The 25787-nt window shown below is 41.4% G+C and overlaps 1 protein-coding gene across 4 annotated transcripts in view; it reads right to left on the bottom strand.

The window, feature by feature from the left end:
* The window catches only part of DPF2 (double PHD fingers 2), an 87496-nt gene that overhangs the window by 47996 nt on the left and 13713 nt on the right, over positions 1 to 25787 (bottom strand). For all 4 annotated transcript variants that reach the window (XM_077458670.1, XM_077458677.1, XM_077458653.1 and 1 more), the window contains exons 5-6: positions 6474 to 6566; positions 2354 to 2432 (exon numbers count right to left, since the gene is read on the bottom strand). In XM_077458670.1, the coding sequence (XP_077314796.1) occupies positions 2354 to 2432; positions 6474 to 6566 (172 nt within the window). The remainder of the gene's footprint in view (positions 1 to 2353; positions 2433 to 6473; positions 6567 to 25787) is intronic.

Below are 25787 nucleotides of genomic sequence, written 5' to 3' on the forward strand. Positions count from 1 at the left end.
GGTCTTTGAACAGACCTTCAAGGACCGGGTCCCCCTTGCATATTGGGGTCCACACCCTTGGACCTGTACAGCACCCTGCAAGGACAACCTTTGATTTAGTCATGTATCCAAGGGCCTGGATCCCAGGGTCCAGCCCTCTAAAGAGGAGCATTACAGGCAAAATCTTGCTTCTTCCTCGAGGCTCGGATACCATCCATTTTGGCCTTGCCATTTTGAATGGATCCGACTGCATAGCCCCGTGATCCTGGCAAGAATTTCTCAAACAGGGCTATCCATATTATAGCACTTCAATCCACTGTGATCATCACCTTGAGACACTGGTGAAAAAACTGAGGTACTTTATGTATGGGAGGAGTTATATAGAGGGTGACTTTCTGTCTTTGGGTGTGCCAGTGTCTATTTACCTATAGGTGGTGTATAACCCACATAGTAATTACTATGGCTGCTCTGTGTCTTGTGATGTACGATAAAGAAAGTTTTTTTTTAGCTTTGGATAGAGTGGACAGGGATTAGAACACTTATTGGGCTTTATTGCTGTCTGTGGCTCCATTTGGGAGAGTCACCCTATTTGTCCTGTTTACGGTTATTGAAAGTGAATGTGATAGAAAAACCCAAATTTTGGCTTAACATTAGAACAGTAATAGAGGGGAAATTGTCCAATGAGGATGCTAGTTCCGGTGACACACCAAGATAAAGTCACTTTGGAGGGATTTTCTCATTTTCCATTTTGGCTATGGGGCAGGAAGTGAAGGGAAATATCCTTGATGGGATAGAGATTGCAAAAAAAAAAAAACTGGCAGGAGTTATAACCCTCTCTTACTGTATCCAAAAAAGAAAAAAGGTTTTGCCTTTAGCGAAACTAAGAGCAATGACACTTGTTTAAAAAACTTTTACGCCTGGTTCACACCTATGCATTTTTTAGTGCGTTTTCAGTTTTGAAGAAACACTACAGTCCATTTAACATAGTTCCCGATGGGTCATGTTCACATCTGTGCATTTTATGGAAACTGACTTTTTCTGGTTCCATAGACTTCAATGGATCAAAAAATGTGTATTGAAAAATGCAAAATGCATCTGGAATATGCAAACTGCAACCTGCATAGGTGTAAACCAGGCCTTAAAGGGCAAAACCACCAAAAAAAAAAGCAAGAATCAATAAAAATGTTTTAAACGATACGATTAGAGCAAAAATTAAATCTGTTTGCTGTTAGCCATTACACGTTAAATGTTGATTACTCTATGGACTACTTTAGTGAATAAGCCTATATAATTGTCTGACTGTTAAAGTGACTGTTTCCTTTCCGTATCTAAAGAGATCTTCTGTAGTAGCAAAAATGAGCATGATTACGTCCATCGTGTTCAAGTTGTCCTGCATGTTTTATTAAGTCATGCTATTACTAAACCAGCCATACGAATTAGGTCAAATTAACAAGAAAGAAAAGTCCAGAACTAGACCTATTAAGAAATCATACTACTTATATAGAAAGAAGAATTAGCATAGGTTTGATAGTTTGCGCCTTACAATATTTTATAAAGGCATAATGCTTGCACAAGTGACAAGAGAAACCCTTCCCTGTAAAGCACAAGCTATTACCAGACAGATCTCTTTAAAGTGAACCTGAACTTTGCCCATGTAGCGCAGAGCAATAGGTCTGCTAAAACTGCTGCCCCCTGCCCATTGATTATGTTTCCCTCTGTGATTTTCCTCTGCTAGAAGAAGGGCCTTACCCTTTACTTCCAGACTAGAGGAGCACTAGATGCCTGAATGACCACTCAAAAGGCACCACTCGTCATGTCAGGGCTATGAGAACCGGAGCTCTTACAAAGCTGCTTCTCTGCACTCCCACAGGCAAATGGAGCGAAAGGAAAGGAAGCATATATAACCAGGGAAAGTGTCTGCTAAGTGAACCTATTGATTTGCCCTGCATAAATACAACAACACAGGTTCACTTTAAAGTCAGTTTGAAACACTGTAGCAATACTATATTTAATGGGATAATAAAAGACAACAACTATTGTATAAGCAGTATTTCAGTACTGATCTTCATATTGACAGACTTAATTTAAAAAAAAAAAAATAAAAAAAAAATAAAAGGGGGGGGGGGGGTGGGGAGAGAGAAAGGTATACCAAATAGTACTATGACTCTGATACAACCCCTTTAAGAAAGAAAAAAGGCAGACAAGAAGGAAAGATTTACACATGCCCAGTATAAAAAAATAAAAATAAAAAATAAAATAAAAAGCATCCAGTAAAGGAAGAAGATGGTATCTGAAACACAGATCAAACAGTGAACTATAACACTGGGCAAGTGAACGTAAAAAATTAAATAGAATCATCAGGAAATTGACTCACTGTCACAGGCGTATGGCTTGTCCCTGTCATCCAGTGCAGCTGCATCCAGCTTCTTCCTGGCACCACCTAAACCTTTTCCCTGGAAAAAAAAACAAACAAAAAAAAAATCTCCTTGTAAAAATTTAAAGAGGAAAGTATAACTAAACGAAGGAGCATATCAATGTAAAATATACAGTATCTCACAAAAGTGAGTACACCCCTCACATTTTTGTAAATATTTTATTATATCTTTTCATGTGACAACTGAAGAAATTGCACTTTGCTACAATGTAAAGTAGTGAGTGTACAGCTTGTATAACAGTGTACATTTGATGTCCCCTCAAAATAACAACACACAGTCATTACTGTCTAAACCGCTGGCAACAAAAGTGAGTACACCCCTAAGTGAAAATGTCCAAATTGGGTCCAAAGTGTCAATATTTTGTGTGGCCACCATTATTTTCCAGCACTGCCTTAACCCTCTTGGGCATGGAGTTCACCAGAGCTTCACAGGTTGCCACTGGAGTCCTTTTCCACTCCTCCATGATGACATCACGGAGCTGGTGGATGTTAGAGACCTTGCGCTCCTCCACCTTCCATTTGAAGATGCCCCACAGATGTGTGGGGTTCCATTTAAGTCTGGAGACATGTTTGGCCAGTCCATCGCCTTTACCATCAGCTTCTTTAGCAAGGCAGTGGTCATCTTGGCGGTGTGTTTTTGGTGGTTATGTTGGATTACTGCCCTGCGGCTCAGTCTCCAAAGGTAGCGGATCGTGCTCTGCTTCGGTATGTCACAGTACATGTTGGCATTTATGGTTCCCTCAAACTGTAGCTCCCCAGTGTCGGCAGCACTCATTCAGCCCCAGACCATGATACTCCCACCAACATTGATTGTAGGCAAGACACTCGTCTTTGTAATTCTCTCCTGGTTGCCGCCACACATGCTTGACACCATCTGAACCAAATAAGTTTATCTTGATCTCATCGAACCACAGGACATGGTTCCAGTAATCCATGTCTAGTCTGCTTGTCTGCAAACTGTTTGTGGGCTTTCTTGTGCATCATCTTTAGAAGAGGCTTCCTTCTGGGACAACAACCATGCAAACCAATTTGATGCAGTGTATGGCCTGAGCACTGACAGGCTGTGTACAGGCCCCCCCTTCAACCGCAGCAATGCTGGCAGCACTTATACGTCTATTTCCAAAGATAACCTCTGGACATTATGCTGAGCATGTGCACTCAACTTCATTGCGATGTCTCTTCAGAGTTGAACCTGTCCTGTTAAACCGCTGAATGGTCTTGGCCACTGTGCTGCAGCTCAGTTTCAGAGCCATGGCGATCTTCTTATAGCCTGGGCCATCTTTATGTAGAGCAACAATTTTTTTTTTCAGATCCTCAGAGTTCTTTGCCATGAGGTGCCATGCTGAACTTCCAGTGACCAGTATGAGAGAGAGAGAGCGATAACACCAAATTTATAGCTAGCTGCCATAACCCTGATATCCTCTTCTTCAGAGTCCGGTTTAAGATAAAAGTGGTCTTGGCGGCAGATTCACAGTAAGATCCCCTTTGTCGGCAGCGGGAGAGGGGCCCTGCCCCCACCCGCCGCTCTCCGATGCCCTCCGCCGCTTACCGAAGCCGTCGGCAGCGGCTATCGGATCTTCACCCTTGCTGGGCATGGAGATGAGCGAGGGAAAGATGGCCCCCACCAGTCTCCATAAAAATGCAGGGTGGAAGCTACGTCAAAACAGATTTTAAAGCGCCATTTTTTTTAGGACAATTTCTTTCTTTTTAACTGCATTTTAGTCTAAATATGAGATCTGAGGTCTTTTTAACCCCAGATCTCATATTTAAGAGGTCCTGCCATGCTTTTTTTCTATTATAAGGGATGTTTACATTCATTCCATGTAATAGGAATAAAAGTGACTTTTTTTTTAAAGCCGTGTAAAAATAAAAGATATAGATATAGATTTATATATATAAATAATATTTTTTTTAAACTGCACCTTGTCCTGACAAGCTCGCATGCAGAAGCGAACACATATGAAAACAGTGTTCAAACCACACGTGGGGTATCACCGTAATCGGTAGAGCGAGAGCTATAATTAAAGCCCTAGACCTCCTCTGTAACTCAAAACATGCAACCTGTAGAATTTTTTAAACGTCGCCTATGGAGTTTAAGGGTAAAAGTTTGTCACCATTCCACGAGCTGGCACAATTTTGAAGCGTGACAGGTTCTTTCAAAATATAAAAAAAAAAAGGGCTAACTTTACTGTTGTCTTATTTTTTAATTTAAGTGTATTTTTTCCAAAAAAGTGCGCTTGTAAGACCACTGCGCAAATACGGTGTGAAAGAAAGTATTGCAACAACCGCCATTTTATTCTCTAGGGTGTTAGAATTTTTTTTATAATGTTTGGGGGTTCCAAGCAATTTTCTAGCAAAAAAAACACACAGTTTTTAACTTGCAAGCAACAAATCTCTGAAAGGGGCTTGGGGGGCTTGGTCCTTAACCACTTACAGACCGGACCATTTTGCTGGTCAAAGACCAGACCACTTTTTGCGATTCGGCACTGCGTCGCTTTAACTGACAATTGTGCGGTCGTGCAACATGGCTCCCAAACAAAATTGACGTCCTTTTTTCCCCACAAATAGAGCTCTCTTTTGGTGGTATTTGATCACCCCTGCGGTTTTTATTTTTTGCGCTATAAACAAAAATAGAGCGACAATTTTGAAAAAAAAAAAAAAAAAAACGCATTTTTTTACTTTTTGTTATAATAAATATCCCCCAAAAAATATATAAAAAAAGATTTTTCCCTCAGTTTAGGCCGATACGTATTCTTCTACATATTTTTGGTAAAAAAAAAAAGAAATAAAAAACAAAACAAAAAAAAAAAAAAATCGCAATAAGCGTTTGATTGGTTTGCGCAAAAGTTATAGCGTTTACAAAATAGGGATAGTTTTATGACATTTTTATTAATTTTTTTTTTTTTTTTTTTTTACTAGTAATGGCGGCGATCAGCGATTTTTATTGTGACTGCGACATTGTGGCAGACACATCGGACATTTTTGACACATTTTTGGGACCATTGTCATTTATACAGTAATCACTGCTATATAAATGCAGTGATTCCTGTGTAAATGACACTGGCAGTGAAGGGGTTAACCAGTGGGTGGCAGTGTAGGGGTTAAGGGGTGTGTTACTAACTGTGGGGGGGCTGGGCTTTCATTTAGTGAACACTGATCTCTGCTCCAATCACATGGAGCAGAGATCAGCGTCACTAGTTGCTAGGCAGAATGGAGAAATGCTGTTTACACGGCATTTCCTCCATTCAGCCGTCCTGTGAGACGATCGCGGGTATGCCCGCGGCGATCGAGTCCGCGGGACCCGCAACCGGACTCACGGGGGCAGGGCGGCATTGAAGATTGGACGTACCTATACACCAATATGGCAGCCCGTGCCATTCTGCCGACGTACATCGGCGTGCGCTGGTCGGGAACCGGTTAAGTGGTTAATGATGTTTACAGTTAAACAAAGCATTACACACTGGTTCCCAGTCAGCGCTCTCAGTCAATGGCTGAGATCGATGACTGGAGTGTTCTGGCAGGGGGGCCGTCCCCCTGTCAGAACACAATAGCACAGCATAAAAGATTACTGTACTAACATCGGATTGTTAGTACAACAGCTCCAACCGGAGCTTTCAGTTTTTTGTTGTTCAACCCACTGCTGGGTTGAATGGAAAAAACGTGTGTTTTGTACTAGGCTTAACACTAGATCACTAGATCACAGAAGCGGAAGGAGCAGCATTGTAAGCCTTTATCAGAGAGCACCCATCAGTAAACTGCTGCTGTTTTACTATCCAATCACAGGCTTGATTTAACTGTATTGCTTTGACATCCATGAAAGTAAACCCTCAAAACCTGGCTATGGTATACTGCAAGAGTGTCTGGATTCAAAAACAAGGTCAATGAAGAAAAATAAATTAAATCAAAAAATAATGTACATTAATAATAGTGTTGAAATTAGAATATGCATTCAGAAAAATCATTTTATAGCAGAACTTCCCTCCGAACTTTGCCCTTGTTTTTTATACTAGAATAAATCAAAATTATGGTTAAAATAAGGAATAATGCTGGTGACTCTTACTTTGGCTTTACCCTTCCCTCGTCTTTTTGGAGTATCTTCTTCATAATCTTCATCATCCAAATCATCCAAAAAATCCTCCGGCTCCAGAATTCGCTATTGGATGCAAAAAAACAAAAAACAAAAAACAAAACAAAACATAACACATAAATAATGTAACGCCAACAGCCAAATCACTAAGATTCCATCTGCTACATAAGAAAACAGTATTAAACTCTGAAAAATTTAACATATTGCAGCCACCCAAGCTTTAAAGTGGATGTAAACTCGAATTTTTTATTTTTATTTTTTTTATGTCATAATGTAGAGTATAAGATTTCCTATCATTTGAGCCCAGTCTTGCCACAAAGAGTTAATCCAGCTCTGAGCAATCCTCTTATTGTTCAGTGAGATAAATCTTGACAAACAGAAAAACTTTGTCAAATCCTCCCTCTTGCTGTATATCTTGTGCACTAGCCTAAGAGACATGTTATTTTTTAATTCCCTCCCACTCCTTTCTTCTGCTGCTCTGCCAGGATTGGATGTTCCCCACCTCAGCATAATTGGGCACGCTGAAGTCATGTGGTTACTTTCCTGTCTTTTCACTGGATGTCAGAGATCATAGCAGAAGTTCAGTGTAAGAAATACACAGGAAAAAATGCATATTGATAAGAGTGTAGAGGTGGGCGGGGAGACTACTGACATCACGACTCCACCCACCGAGCTCCAGACAACTGACCTACCCACAGAATCTGCAGATTTTCGGTTCTCAAAACAGAGGGGAGACATTTAACAAGTAAAGAAACATGCAGGAGGCGTGTATATCCTTATAGATAACCCCTATGGCAGTAGTTTAGAAAGGATGACATTGGGTTTACATCCACTTTAAATGTGGCAGCGGCATTTGTTTTGTTTTTTTATGCCTTTTCTCTTTATTTGTACCTTGATGAGCAGGTCAATAACACATTTCCACCTTGGACTGTCTCCAGTCCATTGGAGGATCAATGGAGACACCTTTAAACAGCAGTATTGTACGCCTGTGGAGAGGGTTAAGTTAGGTGCACTAGCAGATTTAGATGGATTGTAATATCTAAAGAGGAACTAATGTCTAAAAAAATTACAAGCAGGCAGACTCTTCACTGCATCACAGACATGCAATATCACTTTTGCGATAACAAATAAACCTTACCTGCCTGCCGGCAGTCTTCTGTAGGATGTACACTGTGCAACTCAGTTTATGTTATCAGCTTGGCGTCTGTGCCAGGATGAACAAACTACCATTCATGCATGGGAGTTAGGTCATCCCACACAGGCCAATCAAGATGCCAGAAGACAACACCTGGGTGAAGTAAGGAAGCTGCTGGCATTGCACCAGATATAAGTATTGTAGACTTAGTTACACTTTAAAGTAGGGCTTTGGAAATCAAAATTCCTTGATTAAATCAATAATTTGTTTGATCAATAAAATTTCTATCGATCAAAAGAATTCCATCGGAGATCCGGTGACATCACGGACATCAACGTCATTGGACTCCTCCCCCTTTCACCAAGTGCCTCCGTCTGCTAGCAAAGGGAAGGGGGGAGGAGTCCGGTGACATTGAAGTTATGATTGAACGTAACTCGTACGGGGAAGGAGCTAAGCATGATGTCACCCACTGCTGCCCTATGGAACTAACACGATTGTCGGATTTACATGCTGTGTTTTTATCATCTTTATGTGAGTAGTTTGTGTTTGAACACAAAAATTAAATCTTATACTTAAGCGGTGAGCACTTAGATCTTTTCTTTCTACCCATGACCTGGCGTCCTTGCTGAGATCTAAGGAGACGTGAGAGAAGTTTATGGTCTGCGTTAACCCTTTTGATACCCGCTTGCATGACCACCTGTTTGTACAGGGGTGCATGCCATAAGATGAGAGTGATTAGTTAAACCAGAGGTGGAGGAAAAAATTACTTACGTCAGTGCAACAGTTTTAATTTAAAACTTATTTGTGTGAACTTTGAAGTTAAGTCATGGATTGTGGAAACTAACTAGTGTTGGATTGTATATAGTGTATACCACATTTACCACTGACTAATGCTGAGTTGCAATCCAAGGAGATCAGCTAAATGTAGTTGGATCTGTATGTGCGTTATAATTGATTGAAATTAGTTGATCGATAAAAAAAAAATTTTAGTCGAACACGAAAATTTTAATCAGTAACAGCCCAACTTTAGCCTGGTTCACACAACAGACAGCTGTCAGGGCACTTTACGACTCCAGCAGCTGTCTGTTGCTGGCTGCAGTAGGGGGGAGTGTGGTAAGCAATTTAACATATCACACTGCTCTTTTTTTGTACAAACTTTATTTGAAGTGCACAAACCATACACTTTAACTGTATACAGTGCCATGCAGTTTTGTACATTGTGCTATGAATGTAGCATGTCTGCATTTTATTGCAGCACGCTGCAGCGTGGCCCTAGGCTGTGTTGCAGTGTGAATGGGAAACATAGGAAACAATTGCTTCCTAAGGCTGGATTCACACCTATGCATTTTTTGTTCTATTTGCATTTTGCAGATTTGCTCTGCAGAACGTGTTCCATAGGAAACCATGTTAAATGGACTGCAGTACAAATCTGCAAAATGCAAAAAGCACTAAAACTGCATTAGGTGTGAATCCAGCCCAAGTGTCCTTACAGTGCTAGACATTTTACAATGCTGTAAAATGTCTGTCAAGCACGCAGTGTGAATCAGCCCTTACATAAGTAAATAAAGGTTGACCATGATAAAAATTGCAAGTAGTGGCGTGCTAATAAGCAACATTTTTTGATAGTTATATAAAAAGTGACAACTATATTGCGATTCAAATTTTGCTGCAGCTGTCACTATTGTGCTCACACAAAAAAAAAAAATTATATACAATTTTACGTGCGACAGCGCTGCAATGATAATATACCAAAATATAACTTTCAGTGATATTGCATAATGTGAAAAAAAATAAATAGAAAGTCTCCTCCAGATGAAGCCATGTGAGAGGTGGCAAAACTAGTAGAGGTGGACCCTAGTGGTGGACTGATCGACTCAGAGTGAGATTGTACAGGTATATTCATGATATTTTTATGGGATGAGAGTACTGAAGATCTACAAAGATGGGGACATGTTGTGCCCCATCGTACGCCAACCTGTACCTGGGGGGGGGTGGGAGCCTCTTTTCCATTCAGGATTTATCGATATACCTGGCCAACATTAAATGTTGGTACAGGTATATCAATGATATTTTTATGGTATGGGATGCGAGTATTGAAGATCTACAAAGATTCATGGATCAGTTAGTCATTAATGAATTGAATTTAAAATTCATGATGGAATGTAGTTCTAGTTCCTTGCCATTTCTGGACCTACCAATCATTAAGGAAGAGGATGGAACTATGAATAGAAAAAAGTTACGGCGGGAAATACTGTACTCCATGCCGAAAGCTCACACCCTCAACCGTTAATCCAAAGTATCCCGTATTCACAATATTTGCATCTCAGACAAAACTGTTTGACTGGAGACTCTTTTAGAGCTGAAGCTAACTCGCTGAGAAATCATCTCAGCGTACGGGGCTACAGTAAATCCATTCTCAAAAAGGCCTTTAAAAAAGCTCTTGAAAAGATATTTGATAAAGACAAACATCAGAATAAACAGTTACATCACTAGAATAATAACGACGTACTCGTGTAATCATAAGAGTTTGCTGGATGTAATTAACCACTTGAGAACCGCGCTATAGCCGAATGACGGCTACAGTGCGGATCTCCTTTGCCGGGACTACGTCTATTGACGTAGTCCCGTGCACGAGCGGCCTGCGCGCCCCCTGAGGGGCACGCACGGCACGCTCTGTGATCGGCGAGTCTACGAGACTCGCCTGATCACCGATCCGTGCAAGGGGTCGATCCCGACCCCTTATCACGTGATCAGCTGTCAGCCAATGACAGCTGATCATGTGATATAACGGAGCCGGTAATCGGCTATTATTCCTCCTCGCGCTGACAGCGCGAGGAGAAAAAAAAAAAAGCCGATCACCGGCGGCCGTGATCGGGACATCAGTCCCGATCACGGCCAGCCCTGCCAGTGCCCACCTGCCCCCTCATCAATAAAGATGATAAAAAAATAAGTGCCCCCCGTCAGTGCCCACAGTGCCACCCAGCAGTGCCCACAGTGCCACCCAGCAGTGCCACCCAGCAGTGCCCACAGTGCCACCCAGCAGTGCCCACAATCTGCCTCAACAAAGGTGCTGCACCCCAGTGCCACATATCCGTGCCCATCAGTGCCGCCCATCAGAGCCACCTATCAGAGCCCATCTATCAGTGGTACCTATCAGTGCCCCTTAGTGCCACCCATCCGTGCCATCTTATCTGTGCCCGTCTTTGCCCATTAGTGCCGCCTTAACTATGCCTATCAGTGCCCACCAGTGCCGCCAGTGCCCACCAGTGCCCACCAGTGCAGCCAATCAGTGCCCACCAGTGCAGCCAATCAGTGCCCACCAGTGCAGCCAATCAGTGCCGCCTCATCAGCGCACTTCAATGAAGGAGAAAAATTACCTGTTTGCAAAAATTTTATAACAAACTATTAAACATGATTTTTTTTTTTGCATCTTTTTTTGTTTGTTTAGCAAAAAATAAAACTCCCAGCTGTGATTAAATACCACCAAAAGAAAGCTCTATTTGTGGGAAAAAAATGATAAAAATTTCATTTGGGTACAGTGTTGTATGCCCGCGCAATTGTCATTCAAAGTGCATCAGCGCTGAAAGCTGAAAATTGGTCTGGGACTGAGGGGGGTTTAAGTGCCCAGTAAGCAAGTGGTTAATAGACACTGGCATTTAAGGGTGATCGTATTATCAACAAATATATTGGGGATGTCCCCCAAATCACCTATAGGAAATGCCAGTCTCTAAAAGATAGGTTGGTCCACACTCATTTTCAGGAAGCGACAAGGAGTGAGGATGAGCCAGTGGGGATGTTCAGGTGCCACGAGTGCGAATATTGTGGCTGGATGTTAGAAAGTTCTTCCTACAGGCTACCTAATGGAGAGGTTTAGAATATGACATTTTTGCCAACTGTCAGACTAAAAGGTATAGTTTGAACCACATTTGCAAAATGCTATATATTCTATATTGGAAAGACATTTAGGAATTTTTGGCGACGGGTCTATGATCACATCTATTATATTAGGAAGAATGTGCTATACACCCCGATAGGGAGGCATGTGGCATTAGAACACAAAAATGACACTTTTATGGTTTGTTTTACAGCCCTGGAAAGGGTCAATGAAAACCCTAGGGGGCGGTAACATCGACCAAAAATTGGTTCAACGCGAAGCTAGTTGGATATTTAACCTAAATGCCACTAAAGCACCGGGCCTGAACGATTCCCTCAGCTATAGATCGTTTCTTTGATTGATCAAATTGTGATAAAGTCAATAAAGTAGCTTCTATGTTCTTCAGTCGGTTTCATTTTTAAAGCTAGAGTCTGATGTTGACAATCTGTTGGTTTGTTGTCGGAGGGCTCTTTCTGTAGATGTGAATCTACTAATAAATGTAAATAGAATGTACATTGTTTATTAAGAAAATTGTGTTTCTTTGTTTATTTGTATATATGTTGTACAGGATATGGGCGAGATAAGAAGGTAAACACAAGCTAGGTCTCTGTTTGGAATTTCTTTATTCCTATGTTATTATGTAGGCTATATGGATATGATGGTTTGCATCTACAGGACCTGTTTTTTCACTTGGGGAGTCTCATCTGGTTTGGACAATATCGGGATGGGTGGGCAATTTGTTATACCCTCCTTTACCACGCTGCGGTGGTGGTTTTTGGGGGACCATGATTTATCACCCTTTGGTGTAGGGTGCTGTGGATTGGTTTGATCTGGCAAGTTAACTTAGGTTGTCATACAAGTAAGCTCCCGATAAATTCCATTGATCGTTCTGGAAGTCTAGTCATGTTAAAAGCTGCTGGGCTTGATCAGTGCAATTTATCTTTTATAGCCATTATGGAAATCGCTGGTCATTTGTTGTAAGCCTGGCGGGGTGATATTTCCTGTTGCCCTTATGCGCGTGCTGTTTGTTTTTTCTAACTGATGAGAGTGCATGCGCATGGCTGTGGTACTAGCGCCCTTGTATTGGTGCAGTGTACAGTGTCACATACCATATGCGCATTTATGGGGCTTATTGTCTGATAAGTGAATGCATTATTATTTTTTTGTGCGCCAGTGCGCATGGTGTCCGCTTTCCATGGGGACACCAATGGCGCAGGGTAGGCTTGTTGGTGCATTGTGCAATGTTATACAGGCTCATGCGCATGAGTGGGGCGCCATATACGATGGGCGCGCACATTGGCGAGATCATTGTGCGCCAGGTTCGTAAGCATGCGCCTACACGCTATTACTGTGCGCCAGTGAGCATGATTCATAAGCGTGTGCCTATACGCTATTATTGTGCGCCATTGCGGATGCCACTTGTCCTTCATTAGTATCCACTAGTATTAGTATCCACCTGATGGCGATTTCACTAATTAGCTAATCTGGTGGTCTTTTTGGCGCCAATGCACTTATTTAAGCAGTGGTGGTTGAGCTGGCTAGTGAGCGGTGTATATGCTGTGTGGATGGACCTTGCAGGTGACCATTTTGCATTCTTTGATAGCCTTGATGGATCTTTCTATGGACTTAACTTTTGTTCTAATGTTAATGGACATATTCTGTCTTTTTTTCTATAGTGGAACTCTGCATGTGTGGGATCTACATTGTCCTCTCCTGTATAGGATATTTGTCAGATGTGTTTTGGCTAGATCAGGTTAGTCCTAGGAATTTGCCTTTTGCAAGAAGCCCCCCTGGTGGCCATTAATGGGTAATACCCCTTGTCATTTTTCTTTGTCTTTTGATTGTTGGTTGTTTCTATATTTATGTATGAATTAAGATGAGGGGGTATGTAATTAAATAAATTGTATCTGGAACTTCTAGGTGGTCTGTTTGTAGTTAAAGGGTCTCAGGGCACCCAAGCCACCTAGTTGAAGCCCTCGTCTCTGACAAAGGTGTAAGTACCCCCCCCCCTTTTTTTTCCTCCTCCTATAAAAAAAATATATATTTTTTTTATGCCTTTGTTGAAAGTTTTGGATTGAAGTAGTTACTATAGGCACTTTTTGATATAGGTTTGTATTTTTTGACTTATTATTAGATTTATCCCAACACTTACCTAGGTCCTGAATGTGAAACCATCCATTCTACCCCCGATTGTTCACCCTCAGGGGGAACACACCGCTACGGTCTGACTTGGCATGGTTGGTCTTTTTAGGGGGCTGTACATATGCAAGTTATGGTGTTTTCAGCCTTATTTAATTCAAATTAATATTCTACATACAAATATTGACGCAAGGCATAAGTATGTCTGTGCATTAAGGCATATCATGCTGTTTAATGACTCTGCTTGCTTACATTCTGCTTCTCCCATATTTTTCCTTCATTTAAGGTTCTTTTGGTCATACATGTGTGGTTCTAAGAAGCTAACGGCGAAACGTGTCAACCATCATATATGACATGATGTACAACTGTGATTATTCAGCTGTAAATGAAGATATGTCTGCAATTTTAAATTTTTATATGTATTTAATATATGTTTTGAGTAATAAAATTATTAGAGATTAACTTATGATGTAAATCCTGTTTGGGTACTGCTATAGTCCGTCTTGGTGTGCTCCTCTTTTTCAGTGTTCTCAATTTTATATGCCATGCTTTTTATCGTTTTAATAAATGAGTTTATTGCTAGCTGGGGTGGAGGTTTTACTATTTAACCCCTCAGATACTGCACTATAGGAGGCATTTTTTCTTCTTGTTCTTTCATATGCAACACTGGTCTTAAAAACGTGAAAGGAGTACAGTGGATGAGACCCATGTCGTCCATTGACTGTGTTTTCCTTTAAAGGCATATTCGCACAAAAGCGTATTTGACCCCTAGGGGTCACATAACTGAGATGAGCGGCCATTGCATGTGATGGGAACACTCAGGATATAGGTTTTTGTTAGAAGAACCACTGTTCAGGATTTCTCATTGACTATTGGACTTTGTATTTATTTTTTTCATCTTAAGTTTGAATTTTGGCATAATATTTTTGTAGCATCATCATTTTATAGTTCTCATACTGTTTTTTTTTTTAATCACTGGAAAGTTGTATTTTGGTATATTATTGCAGCGCTGTCACAAATATATTTTTAAAAGTTGAGCATTGCAAGAACCCTTGCCAGAGTTTAAGCAGTAGAGCTACAGCTGCAAATACTAATCTCCTCTCCAACGATCAGATATGCTCAAGGTCCCTCACCCATGCCGACAGCTTCTCCTTGGCTTCTTTTGGGGGTTGGAATTCTGCCTTCTTGATTTGCAGGCATGAGATGATGTAACTCAGGTACAGGAGTTAGTCATCATGACACGCTAGCACTGTGCTGGAAATGTAAGCCAAGTTGCAAATGTGCAGCTCAGTGTACCTTGTACGGAGGGATGTGAGCAGGCATGTATTTTATTGCAGTAAAGACATAGCACTCCAGCACACAAGGTTTTTAAAAAAAAAAAATCGACTTCAAGTGGAGCTTTACCCATAACCATGATAAAAAAATTATGTTTTTAGCAAGAAACATACATTTCACATTAATAATTATGCTACTAAATTCTGTGTGTGCTGTATATTACCTGAAGCTCAGAGGACCTGCAGTAACTCTTTAGGCCAGGGATATGCAATTAGCGGACCTCCAGCTGTTACAGAACTACAAGTCCCATGAGGCATAGCAAGACTGACAGCCACAAGCATGACACCCAGAGGCAGAGGCATGATGGGATTTGTAGTTTTGCAACAGCTGCAGGTCCGCCAATTGCATATCCCTGCTTTAGGCTGATGTGATCTAGCAGGACTTAATTTTCTGACTAAAAATCCATCTTAAGTTTGCCTTTAAAGTGGAACATTAGTCAGAAAATTAAGTCCTGCTAGATCACTTCAGGTTGGCCGCTTTTGCAGGTATAACAATAAAAAGCATCTATATAGTTTAAAATCTAATAATACACTGTCTCGCACTGCTCTGCACCTGCTCAGTTGCTCTCCATTTTTAGGCACTGCCAAGTTTGTAGAGGCCAAACCGCTGACAGCCTTAAAGTGGAATTAAAGCCGAGTTCCCCCAGCAAAAAAATAAAATTAAAAAAGTCAGCAGCTACAAATGCTGAAGTTACTGACTTTTAAAATAAGGACACTTACCTGTCCTGGGCGCCTGCGATGGCCTCATCTGAAGCAGACCAACCCCACGGCTCCGGGTGGAAGCGCCAGCATCTTCAGTAAGGGAATCAGGAAGCGAAACCTTGCGGCTTCACAGCCTGGCTCCCTACTGCACATGCGCAAGTCACACTGCGCGTTCTGAGTGGTCCCTGCAGTCTTCTGGGATATGTGCATCTCGCAGTAGACAGCGGGGGGGGGGGGGGGGGGTTGAGATGGAGGAGGGGCCAGACATGGCGTAGATTGCAGCGGATACTGTGGCGATCTTTTGCCGAAAGTGTGAGACAAATGTAACATGGGGGGTGAGGAATCCAAAGAGCGGAAATTCCATTTTTGGGTGGAACTCAAACTCTGCTTTAAGCCCTACTATCATTTACAGCCAAGGAAGCTGCTTCTGTTTGATCTGCAACTGCCATGGTGCTGCACCTGATCAGTTAGGAGGCCAACCATTTGCTGGTTTGGCAGTTTAGTTGAGGACACAAGCAAATGTGATTTCCAGGAATGTAACTGTTAAATTGACAGGTTTAGTTCTGCTTTGTGATTTACTGTTGTTCAGGGACTCTGGACATCAGCAAAATGGCAGCAAGAGAAAACAATGCTGGAAGTAATTTAAAGCACACACTAATTTCTGGAGCAGAAATGTTAATGTGGAATGTATGTTCTTTACCAAAGAACATTATTTTTTTATTAAGTTGTTATGGGTAAAGTTCCATTTTAACTGTTTGCCGACCAGCCGCTGCAGTTTTACTACGGCAGAATGGCATGGCTGGGCGAAACAACGTTATCTTAAGTCGCTTTTCCTTCTGGCCACTAGGGGCACGCGCCCAGAGCTAATGCGAGTACCCTCAGTCTGAGGCGTTTTACCGAGATTGATGTAGCGATGTGTCAGACGGAGGCGGTTATCCTGAAGGACGTCATAGGATGCCTAGTCAGGATAACTGAACCACTGCCTGGCTGTCATTTTGCTATAGGCCGGGCGGGAAGTGGTTAAATATTTAGGGATATTATGGCAAAAAGTACAAAATATTGTGGGGGTTTTTTTGTTTGTTTATAGCTCAAAAAATAAAAAATGCAAAGATAATCAAATACCACCAAAAGAAAACTATTTGTGGGGGGGGGAAAAAAAAAAAGAACGTCAAATTTGTTTGGGTACAACATCGCACGACCGCGCAATTGGCAGTTATATTGACGCAGTGCCGCATCGAAAAAATGGCCTGGTCATTGAGCAGCCAGATCTTACGGGGCTGAAGTGGTTAAATGGTTTGTCTTAACCCACCAACTGACACTTTTGAACTGTTAAAAAGGAGGTTGCATAATAAAAAGACTCACTGGCTGGATTAACAGATGAAAATAATGGTGAAAAGGAAAAGAAAACCTAGAAAAACTTAAATAAAAGAATTGGTAAGCTACAATATATAGAATTTTTGTGTTTATGGAATTAATATGGCTTTAAACTTGTATGTGAGCCGGGTGAACAGAAAACTTTTACAGAGCTTTCAGCAAGCTTTGTTTCAGCCTGTAAGGTACAATTTAGCTCCAGTTTGGGAATGCTGAACACAGAATAGAGAGATTTCACTTTAAAAACAAGCTTCTTTCCCTTACACCTTCCTTCCCACCTGGCCTACAGCAGATTGATGGCCAGGCGAGATTTTCTTCCTTCTGATTGAATGTCATAGGACGATCACTCAAAAGACACCATGCAGCAGCGTGATCTGTCACTGACTGTATCCATCGGACACAGCCAATGACTAATCACTATACCAGCCCACTGCCAGTGTCATGATCACTTTGACCAATCGCTTAACAGTTGTAAACAATGGATGGCTTCCTTTCATGCCATCTATTGTATACAATTAAATTGCCAGCTATGATTGACCACAATGATCATTTGGTACAGACAGGGCCAAATCACAGCTCGCCTGTACCATGTAATTAGCTTTGACGAATCAGAGCTAACCACAACAAAAGACACAGTTTTGTTCAGTAAAAATGGTTGCTTATGCCAATTAATTTCATTGGTATAAAAGTGATGAAGTGAAAAAAAAAAAAAAAAAAAAAATCCACTTCCCCAAAGTAGTACAGTGTTATAGTGACAATGGCCACAGTGTAAAAAAAAAAAGAAAAAAAGTCATAAAAAAATTATATTTATATATATATATATATATATATATATATATATATATATATATATATATATATATATATATATATATATATATATATATATATATATATATATATATTTTCCCCCCTTTACATACAGTCACCAGTTACTGGTGACAGTAAGTTAACCACTTGCTGACCGCTGTCGGCATATATATTGGCTGACAGAATGGCACAGCTGGGCAAAGTAACGTACCCGTACTGCCACAAGCAGGGATACCGTGATTGTGTCACGGAGCTCAAGAACGGGGAGATGCTGATGTAACAGCATGTCCCCGTTCTGTCTAATGACAGGACACTGATCATCTGCTCCCTGTCATCAGGAGCAGCGATCAGTGTCCACGTCACACAAGCCCATCCCCCAGACAGTTAGAAACACTCCCCTAGGACACACTTAACCCGTCCTAGTGGTTAACCCCTTCACTGCCAGTGACATTTTTACAGTAATCAATGCAATTCGCTATAACTTTTGCGCAAACCAAACGCTTATTGCGTTTTTGTTTCCTACCAAAAATATGTAAAAATATGTATCTGCCTAAACTGAGGACATTTTTTTTTATATATATATTTGGGGGATATTTATTATAGCAAAAAGTAACAATGCTTTTTCAAAATTGATGCTATTTTATTGTTTATAGCGCAAAAAATAAAAACCGCAGGGGTGATCAAATATCACCAAAAGAACACCATTTGTGAGAGAAAAAAAAAAAAGGATGCCAATTTTGTGTGGGAGCCACGTCGCACAACCGCGCAATTGTCAGTTAAAGCGAAGCAGTGCCAAAGCACAAAAAGTGCTCTGGAAGGGGGTAAATCCCTCCGGGGCTGAAGTGGTAAGAAAAAATAATAATAAAACACCTCGCCATGCCTCTTACTAAATGCTTTTCAGCGTCTACTTTTCGAAAAGGGGTAATCTTGGGGATATTTGTACTGTCCCAGTTTTTGGGCTTTAAGAAATGAGATTCAAGAAAAGGCTGTCATCAGTACATCAAGATTGAACGGATTCAGATACATATATCATGTTTGTGGACTCTAACTTTCCTGCAGACTAAATTATATACACCGATTTAGGGTATTTTCAAAGAAATGTAACAGAATACATTTTGACCTAAAATTTCTGAAGAAAGATTATTTGCAAAACCTTATAACAGAAACAAAGAAAACACTTTTTCTTCTGCTCGTTTTAAATTTGGATAGTAAAACTTTTTTTCTAACAGTAAATACCTTATACAGCTCACTTCCTGTTTCATGTCTGGTAAAAAGCCTAGGCCTATGACATCATGCACAGCTCTCTCTCTTGTGGAGGGGGGGGGGGGGGGGGGGTCATAAGAAGCCCAGAGCTGAAGAGCTGGAGGTGTGCCTCTGTGTAAATACAGTAAGTGAACAGGCAGCAGCTTCAACTGCCCACATTTAAAAGGGATGCACCCAGACTTAGTGGAGGGATATTTCTGCAGCATATTTGGCAAGTACAAAATCCCAGTATATATAAAATATGCAAAGTGGTTGGAGGGAAGCTTCAGAATGGCAAAGATGTTTTTATTACAAATGTCAGACTGCAGGTTCCTCTTTAAGCAAAAAAAAAAAAAAAAAAAAGTGGCGATTAAATACCACCAAAAGAAAGCTCCATTTGGGTGAAATAAAATGATAATTTCTTATGGGTACAGTGTTGCATGACTGCACAATTGTCAAAGTGTGACAGTGATTATTAGCCTGGGCAGGAAGGGGGTAAAAGTGCCAGGTATTGAAGTGGTTAAAGTCTACTGAAACCTACTAGCAGCTTGTTTAAAGGGATAATCAGTACTCCCACCAAGATCTGCATTTCCAAACAGAAGCTGAACCCTTTTCAAAAGGTTGGTGAAAGCTTCATAAAAGCTTGTAGTTTTCACTGCTGTTCTACAAGCGAAGCCCAATTGAACCAAGTAAAAAAAAAAAAAAAAAAAAAAAAAACACACACACCACACTTTTTGAACATGGATAGTAAATATAACAAAAATAATTGCATTTCTATATAGTGTACTGTAAACTAGCACATTATCCTATTTAAATTACCATTCAAGGCATTTTCTAAATATTTTACATGTTGGCACTGGAAAGCATTTGCTATTACATACTTGTTCCTAGCCAACATAGTACAGCATTCATTTCAGCTCAGACTCCTATCTGAAGCAGAGAGGAAAAAAAAAAAAAAAATGTTCAAACAGATGCTATGCTTACTGGAAAGTGACTAGAGTCTCAAATGAGCATGTGATTCCCCATAGGGCTTCAACAAGATTAAATCATCAGTGGGTAGTCATGAAAATAACAAGCTGTATTGTTATGACTGATGCACTTATAAATGTTACTTCACTTTACAAAGAGAAATATACTTTGTAAATGACGATATCAACCTAAATTAAAAACACACTTAATCTGAGTACTACAAATAAAATTCTACAGAAATGCCTCAATTCTCTTTGTGAATAGAAAACTTGACTGCCAATGATTACCGGTAAGTTTGTCTCATGAGAAATAGGAATAAAAATGTATAATGAAAAGCATTGTAAATACATGAGTACGGTAAAGCATGTATGTCATTCTAGTGCAGATAGTATATACTCCTTGACATCGCGGGCATTCAGAGGTTTAAACTAAACACTAAAAAAAACCTCATTCAGCCATCATTTTAATGTGCTTCTCAGAAAACAACAAAGGAATTCTTATACTGTATCTTCTATTGGGAAATCAGGCCACCCCAAACACAGATGTTTAGTTTCAGGGTCTGCACATGCACTCCATATTAAAAGAGGAGTTTCACCAAGTTATGGCTCTCTGTGGCAGGGTGGTCCAATCTGGTCAAAATGATTGATGCCTCAGCTTCTCTACCATCTGCATAACTCCCTGATGCATATCACGCAAAAAAAATTCTGTGTGGTCAACACTATTTTCCAGTCCCTGTTGCGGAAAGGTGGCAATTCTAGAATTAAACAAGAACAACTGCAGAAGCCAAAGTATAGGGGAGGCCTGGCTCTCCCGAACCCCTGGCTCTAATACATCGAGTCTCAACTTCAACATTTGGGAGACCTAGCAAGGACGACAGCCTCCAAGGATGGAACTCATGACTCCACGCTGTCTGTAATGTTGCAGTTTAGTGGGACCAATAACTTAGCTGAGGGTCTAGAGGCGCAGCTTTTATCTAAACCAAATAAACAGTACCCAACTTACAGGCTTATATACAAAATACAGGAGAATAAACTACAAAAGGTTACGGGTTATGCAAGGCACAGTCCTATTTAGGATAACCAAACCTTCCCCGAATTGGCCAAGTTACAGCATGTGGCAAGGGTATGGGCTGACCATATCAAACATATCATCATGACTAATGGTCATTTAATCTTCTTTGCACAATTACAGTCTAGATATGGCATTGCCTCGAATAGGTTCTATTATTTGCAATTGAAACATGCAGTGAATGCTCAGCAGTCTCTGGGGACCTCTGAGATGTCACCGACCCAAGTCTTTGGAATTATGCAGCAATCCCATTCTAACAAAGGCCTCATATCCAACTGCTATGCTATGTTCCTGGGAGTATATCTGGAGAAATTCCCTAGCTCTGCATGTGAAAGTTGGGAGAGGGACTTGGCCAATATCCCAGGAGACCAATGGGAGGAGGCTCAGGAGGCAGTGTGGAGGTGCTCTCTTAATCTCACAATTATACACATTCTATTTAGGGTTCACTGTAATCCACTCAGGCTACATTCCATGGGCGTACACCCTGACCCCATATGTGCTAGATGTAACAGGGACGTAGGGGACTTAATACACTTGCTATGGGAGGTGCCCGACGCTTCATCACTACTGGAATGCCGTGGTTACTACGGTGAACTCTGCATTTCAGATCTACATTGACATGGATCCTAAACACTGTATACTAAGTTTGCTTGATACTATAATAGCAGATATGTGTGTTGAAGAGGCTGCATCCAGAGAATTGTTTCAGGCTTGTAGGCTCATTTGACCTCATTGGACTTCCGTTAATCCCCCTTCACCTCAAATGTGGCTTGCAAAGATGGGCACAACATTGAGGTTAGAAAAGCTGATATATCAGCATAGGGACAGCTTTTCCAAATTTGAGAAGGTATGGGGTAGGTGGTTGGCTTCTCCTGGTTTTGGCCCCAGCTGATTTAGTAATTGACAGGTTAATAATGTGAAATTTATCACAAAAATTGATATGTTTAATTTAGCCGATAATGTTCTAGCTGGAATTTGTATGCCTAAGCTTAATGCTCGTCTACCTACTTTTATATGGTGGCCCTAGTGTCCCGGTTGTGCACAACCCTAGATACACTTAATGCATTCTCATGAAGTGAACTACAATACTGGTATGCCAATTTAATATCTGATGTGAACTACATGTACTTTTAATGTCTGTTTGTATAAATTTGTGACATCTCAAACCCTTGCCTGAAAAAATAAATAAAAGGGGGGGGGGGGCTTCCTTTCTCCCTGCTGGAGATTTATCATTTATATTAAAAACAGGAGATGGCAGGCTATACCTTACACAAAAGAAGGTGGGAACACTCAAGATAAAAGTTAGGAAATAAGGAAAAGAGGTCTCGCTTTTAGGAGTATGCAGGACTTTTCAGCAACTTTACACGCAAGTATAACGTTTTTTTGACATGTCACAGAATAAAGCATCAGGATTAAAAAAAAAAAAAAAAAAATCAACATTATCAAATTACATTAACCACCTGACATCCGCGCTATGGCCGAATGATGGCCACAGCACGGATGTGAATTCCCGATCACCCGCTTATCTTAAAAGGGACATCGGTCCATAAGAGGAAGAGGCAATTATGCCTCATTTATACCGAACAATAGTACACACAAGTGCCACCTATCGATGCCCACCAGTGGTGCCAATCAGTAACACCTAGAAGTGCTGCCTATCAGTGTAATCGATCAGTGCCCATCACTGCCAACCAGTGTCATCTATCGTGCCCAGTGCCACCTCAGAATCAATGACAGACAAAAATTACCGCTATAAAATTTTAAAACAAAAAAATAAAATATTTAAATTCGGTCCTTTTTTTTATTTTTATTTTTTTTATTAAAATCGCACAAGTGATCAAATACCACCAAAAGAAAGCTCTATTTGGGGGAAAAAAATATAAAAATTTAATTTGGGTACAGTGTTGTATGACCGCGCAATTGTCAAAGTGTGACATTGCTGAAAGCTGAAAATTGGTCTGGATATGAGGGGGGTATAAGTGCCCAGTAAGCAAGTGGTTAAGCCCCTGTTCACACCGGTTCGACTTGTCATGCAATTTGAGAGATCATAGTGGAATATCAAGTTACACCCTGTGTCTGGCAATGGAATTATTCAAATTGGTGTGACACTGACTTTGAAAAGGTTTCTGCACAATTTTTGCAGATTTCATGTGCGACTTGACATCTGTGCATTACGCTGCACAGATGTCTGCAAGCCGCACATGAAAAATCACACTGACCGACAGCTTTAAAAATCACGTGGAAGTAGTGCGATTTTATAGCTACAGGTTCAAAGAATGCATGAAGGTAAAAAACCTTAAGCCTTTAAGACTACATTAACCACTTCCCACCCAGCCTATAGCAGATTGACAGCCAAGAAGTGGTTCAGTTATCCTGAGTGTCATAAGACGTCCAACAGGACAACAAGCTGACACAGCGTGGAGATTGGTGGTATGGTGTGTCAACCTGACACACCACAATGCCGATCTAGGTAAAGTCCCTTTGATGGAGGTGCTTAACCACTTGATCAACTGTGTCCAATCGCAGTGTAAACAGGAAAAGCTGAGTATCAGCTATCGCGTGTGACAGGCGCGAGCAGAGGAGAGCCAATCAGCTGCTCTCCTGACAAGGGAGGTCTGCACTGAGCGATTAAAGCGGTTCTTCACCCTAAAGGGGAAGTTCCGCTAATCTGATCCCCTCCCCCCCTATGGTGCCACAATCGGCACCTTTCAGGGGGGAGGGGGGGTGCAGTTACCTGGATAATCCAGGTATCTGCACCCACTTCCGGGCAGACCGCCGCAGACCCCCGCAGATGCCCCGCCCCCCCGTTGTGTTCTGGGAAACACACAGTTCCCAGGACACAGCGGGGGACCAGAAGAGACGCGCAGCGCGACTCGCGCATACGCAGTAGGGAACCGGGCAGTGAAGCCACGACAGATTCCCTGACAGAGGATGGCGGCGGGGGCAGCAGCGAGACGAGCGATCGCTCGTCATCTGCCGCCGACATCGCTGGACCCTGGGACAGGTAAGTGTGATTTTATTAAAAGTCAGCAGCTGCAATATTAGTAGCTGCTGGCTTTTAATTTTTTTTTTTTTTTTTTTTTTTTTTTTTTTTTAGGTGCAGAACCACTTTAACAGTGCAGTCCCTCCGAGGATGCCCACCCATGACATGCCAATCAGTGCCCATAAATGTCAATCATTGCCCATCATAAATGCCTGCCAGTGTCGCCTATAACTGCCACCCATCAGTGCCCCATCATTGCCCGTCAGAGAAAAACGTACTTTACAAAATTTTATAAAACAAAGAAAAAAAAAAGTTAGTTTTTTTCCAAAATTTTTGGTTTTTGTTTGCAAACAATCAAATATCACCAAAAGAAAGCTCAATTTGTTGGAACAAAATGATAAAAAAAATGTTGTTTGGGTACAGTTCAGTGCTGTATGACCACGCAATCGTCATTTAAAAAGCTACAGCGCTCAAAATTGGCTTGGGCAGGAAGGGGGGGGGGGGGAGGGGGGAGTGTCCTGTATTGAAGTGGTTAAAGAACGGACCCCTTCAGTTCTAGTCTAGTGACTTTGGCCTAGGCTGAAATTATGTCAGTCTACTGCAGGGAGTTGGATGCATTTAAACAGAAGAACAGACCTTCTCTATATGAAGTGGCATGTTTGGGGTGCGAACCCAGAAACTCAGTGTTGGTAGGCATAAATGCTAGCCCAATAGTCACTGTTCTGACACTTTTATCCCTCTGGTCATGGAGTGATAACAGATTCTACTCCTGGATTCCCAGGATGGCATGGATGGCTCCCAAGAGATCCTCCACCTCCTTCAGGGAAGGCACGAAGCGAGACAGCCTATAGCACTGGGTATATAAGACTCACTGTCCAACCCCTCTACTTGACTCCACCTGGGAGCCTGAAGAAGTGCTAACTGGCTCCTCTACCTCCCCTTGAAAATAAGGATTTCCTCACTGGGTCTTTCCATCCTTTGATGGCTTCCACCCAAGCTTCCAGGACCAGGAATACCCTTTTAAAACAGCATACTGATTCCACCTATGGTTTGAGTGCTGCTAGTATGGTGTGCCAGCTACTAAAGCCACTGTTGACACGATAATTAGGATTTTTTCAGGGAGGGTAGTAAGGCGAACGCTTTTACTGTGGAGCTTGGCAAACTGGTGTTGAGCGGGCAGGGGGATGGTGAGCTTGAAAATTCAAGCCGGTGACCCCTTTTTACAGTCCTCATCAATTATATAAATTATATCAAATTAATCTATACAGTATCAAAATAGAAAAACACAAAAACAAACCTTGCACCTCTCGGACTGAGGTGTCCGTTAATGAAGCAGTGATCAGTGGAGATCCAGAGGATCGCCGCTGATCACAGCCCATAAACAGTTTATAAACCAGAGATAATCGGGGGAGAAGTGTTTGAATTTGTTCTCCCGCCGATTATCTGCACACACTGAGAATCTTCATTGAATGACACAGTAACGGCCAGTTTATGAAGCTGGGATCTCAGCGCTTCACTGGCGATCTGTGTCAGAATTCACACTCCCCGATTCACCAGCTCAGACGTGGAGAACCGGGGAGTGAAGAGAGAATGTGGGGGGGGATCTGAGGAGGAAAGAGGAAGATAATTAACTTCCTTATGCCTCATTCAGACCCCCCCA

The sequence above is a fragment of the Lithobates pipiens genome, unplaced genomic scaffold (genome assembly GCF_037356315.1).
Source record: "Lithobates pipiens isolate NorthernLeopardFrog02 unplaced genomic scaffold, aLitPip1_a1.2 Scaffold_10, whole genome shotgun sequence".
NCBI lineage: Eukaryota > Metazoa > Chordata > Amphibia > Anura > Ranidae > Lithobates > Lithobates pipiens.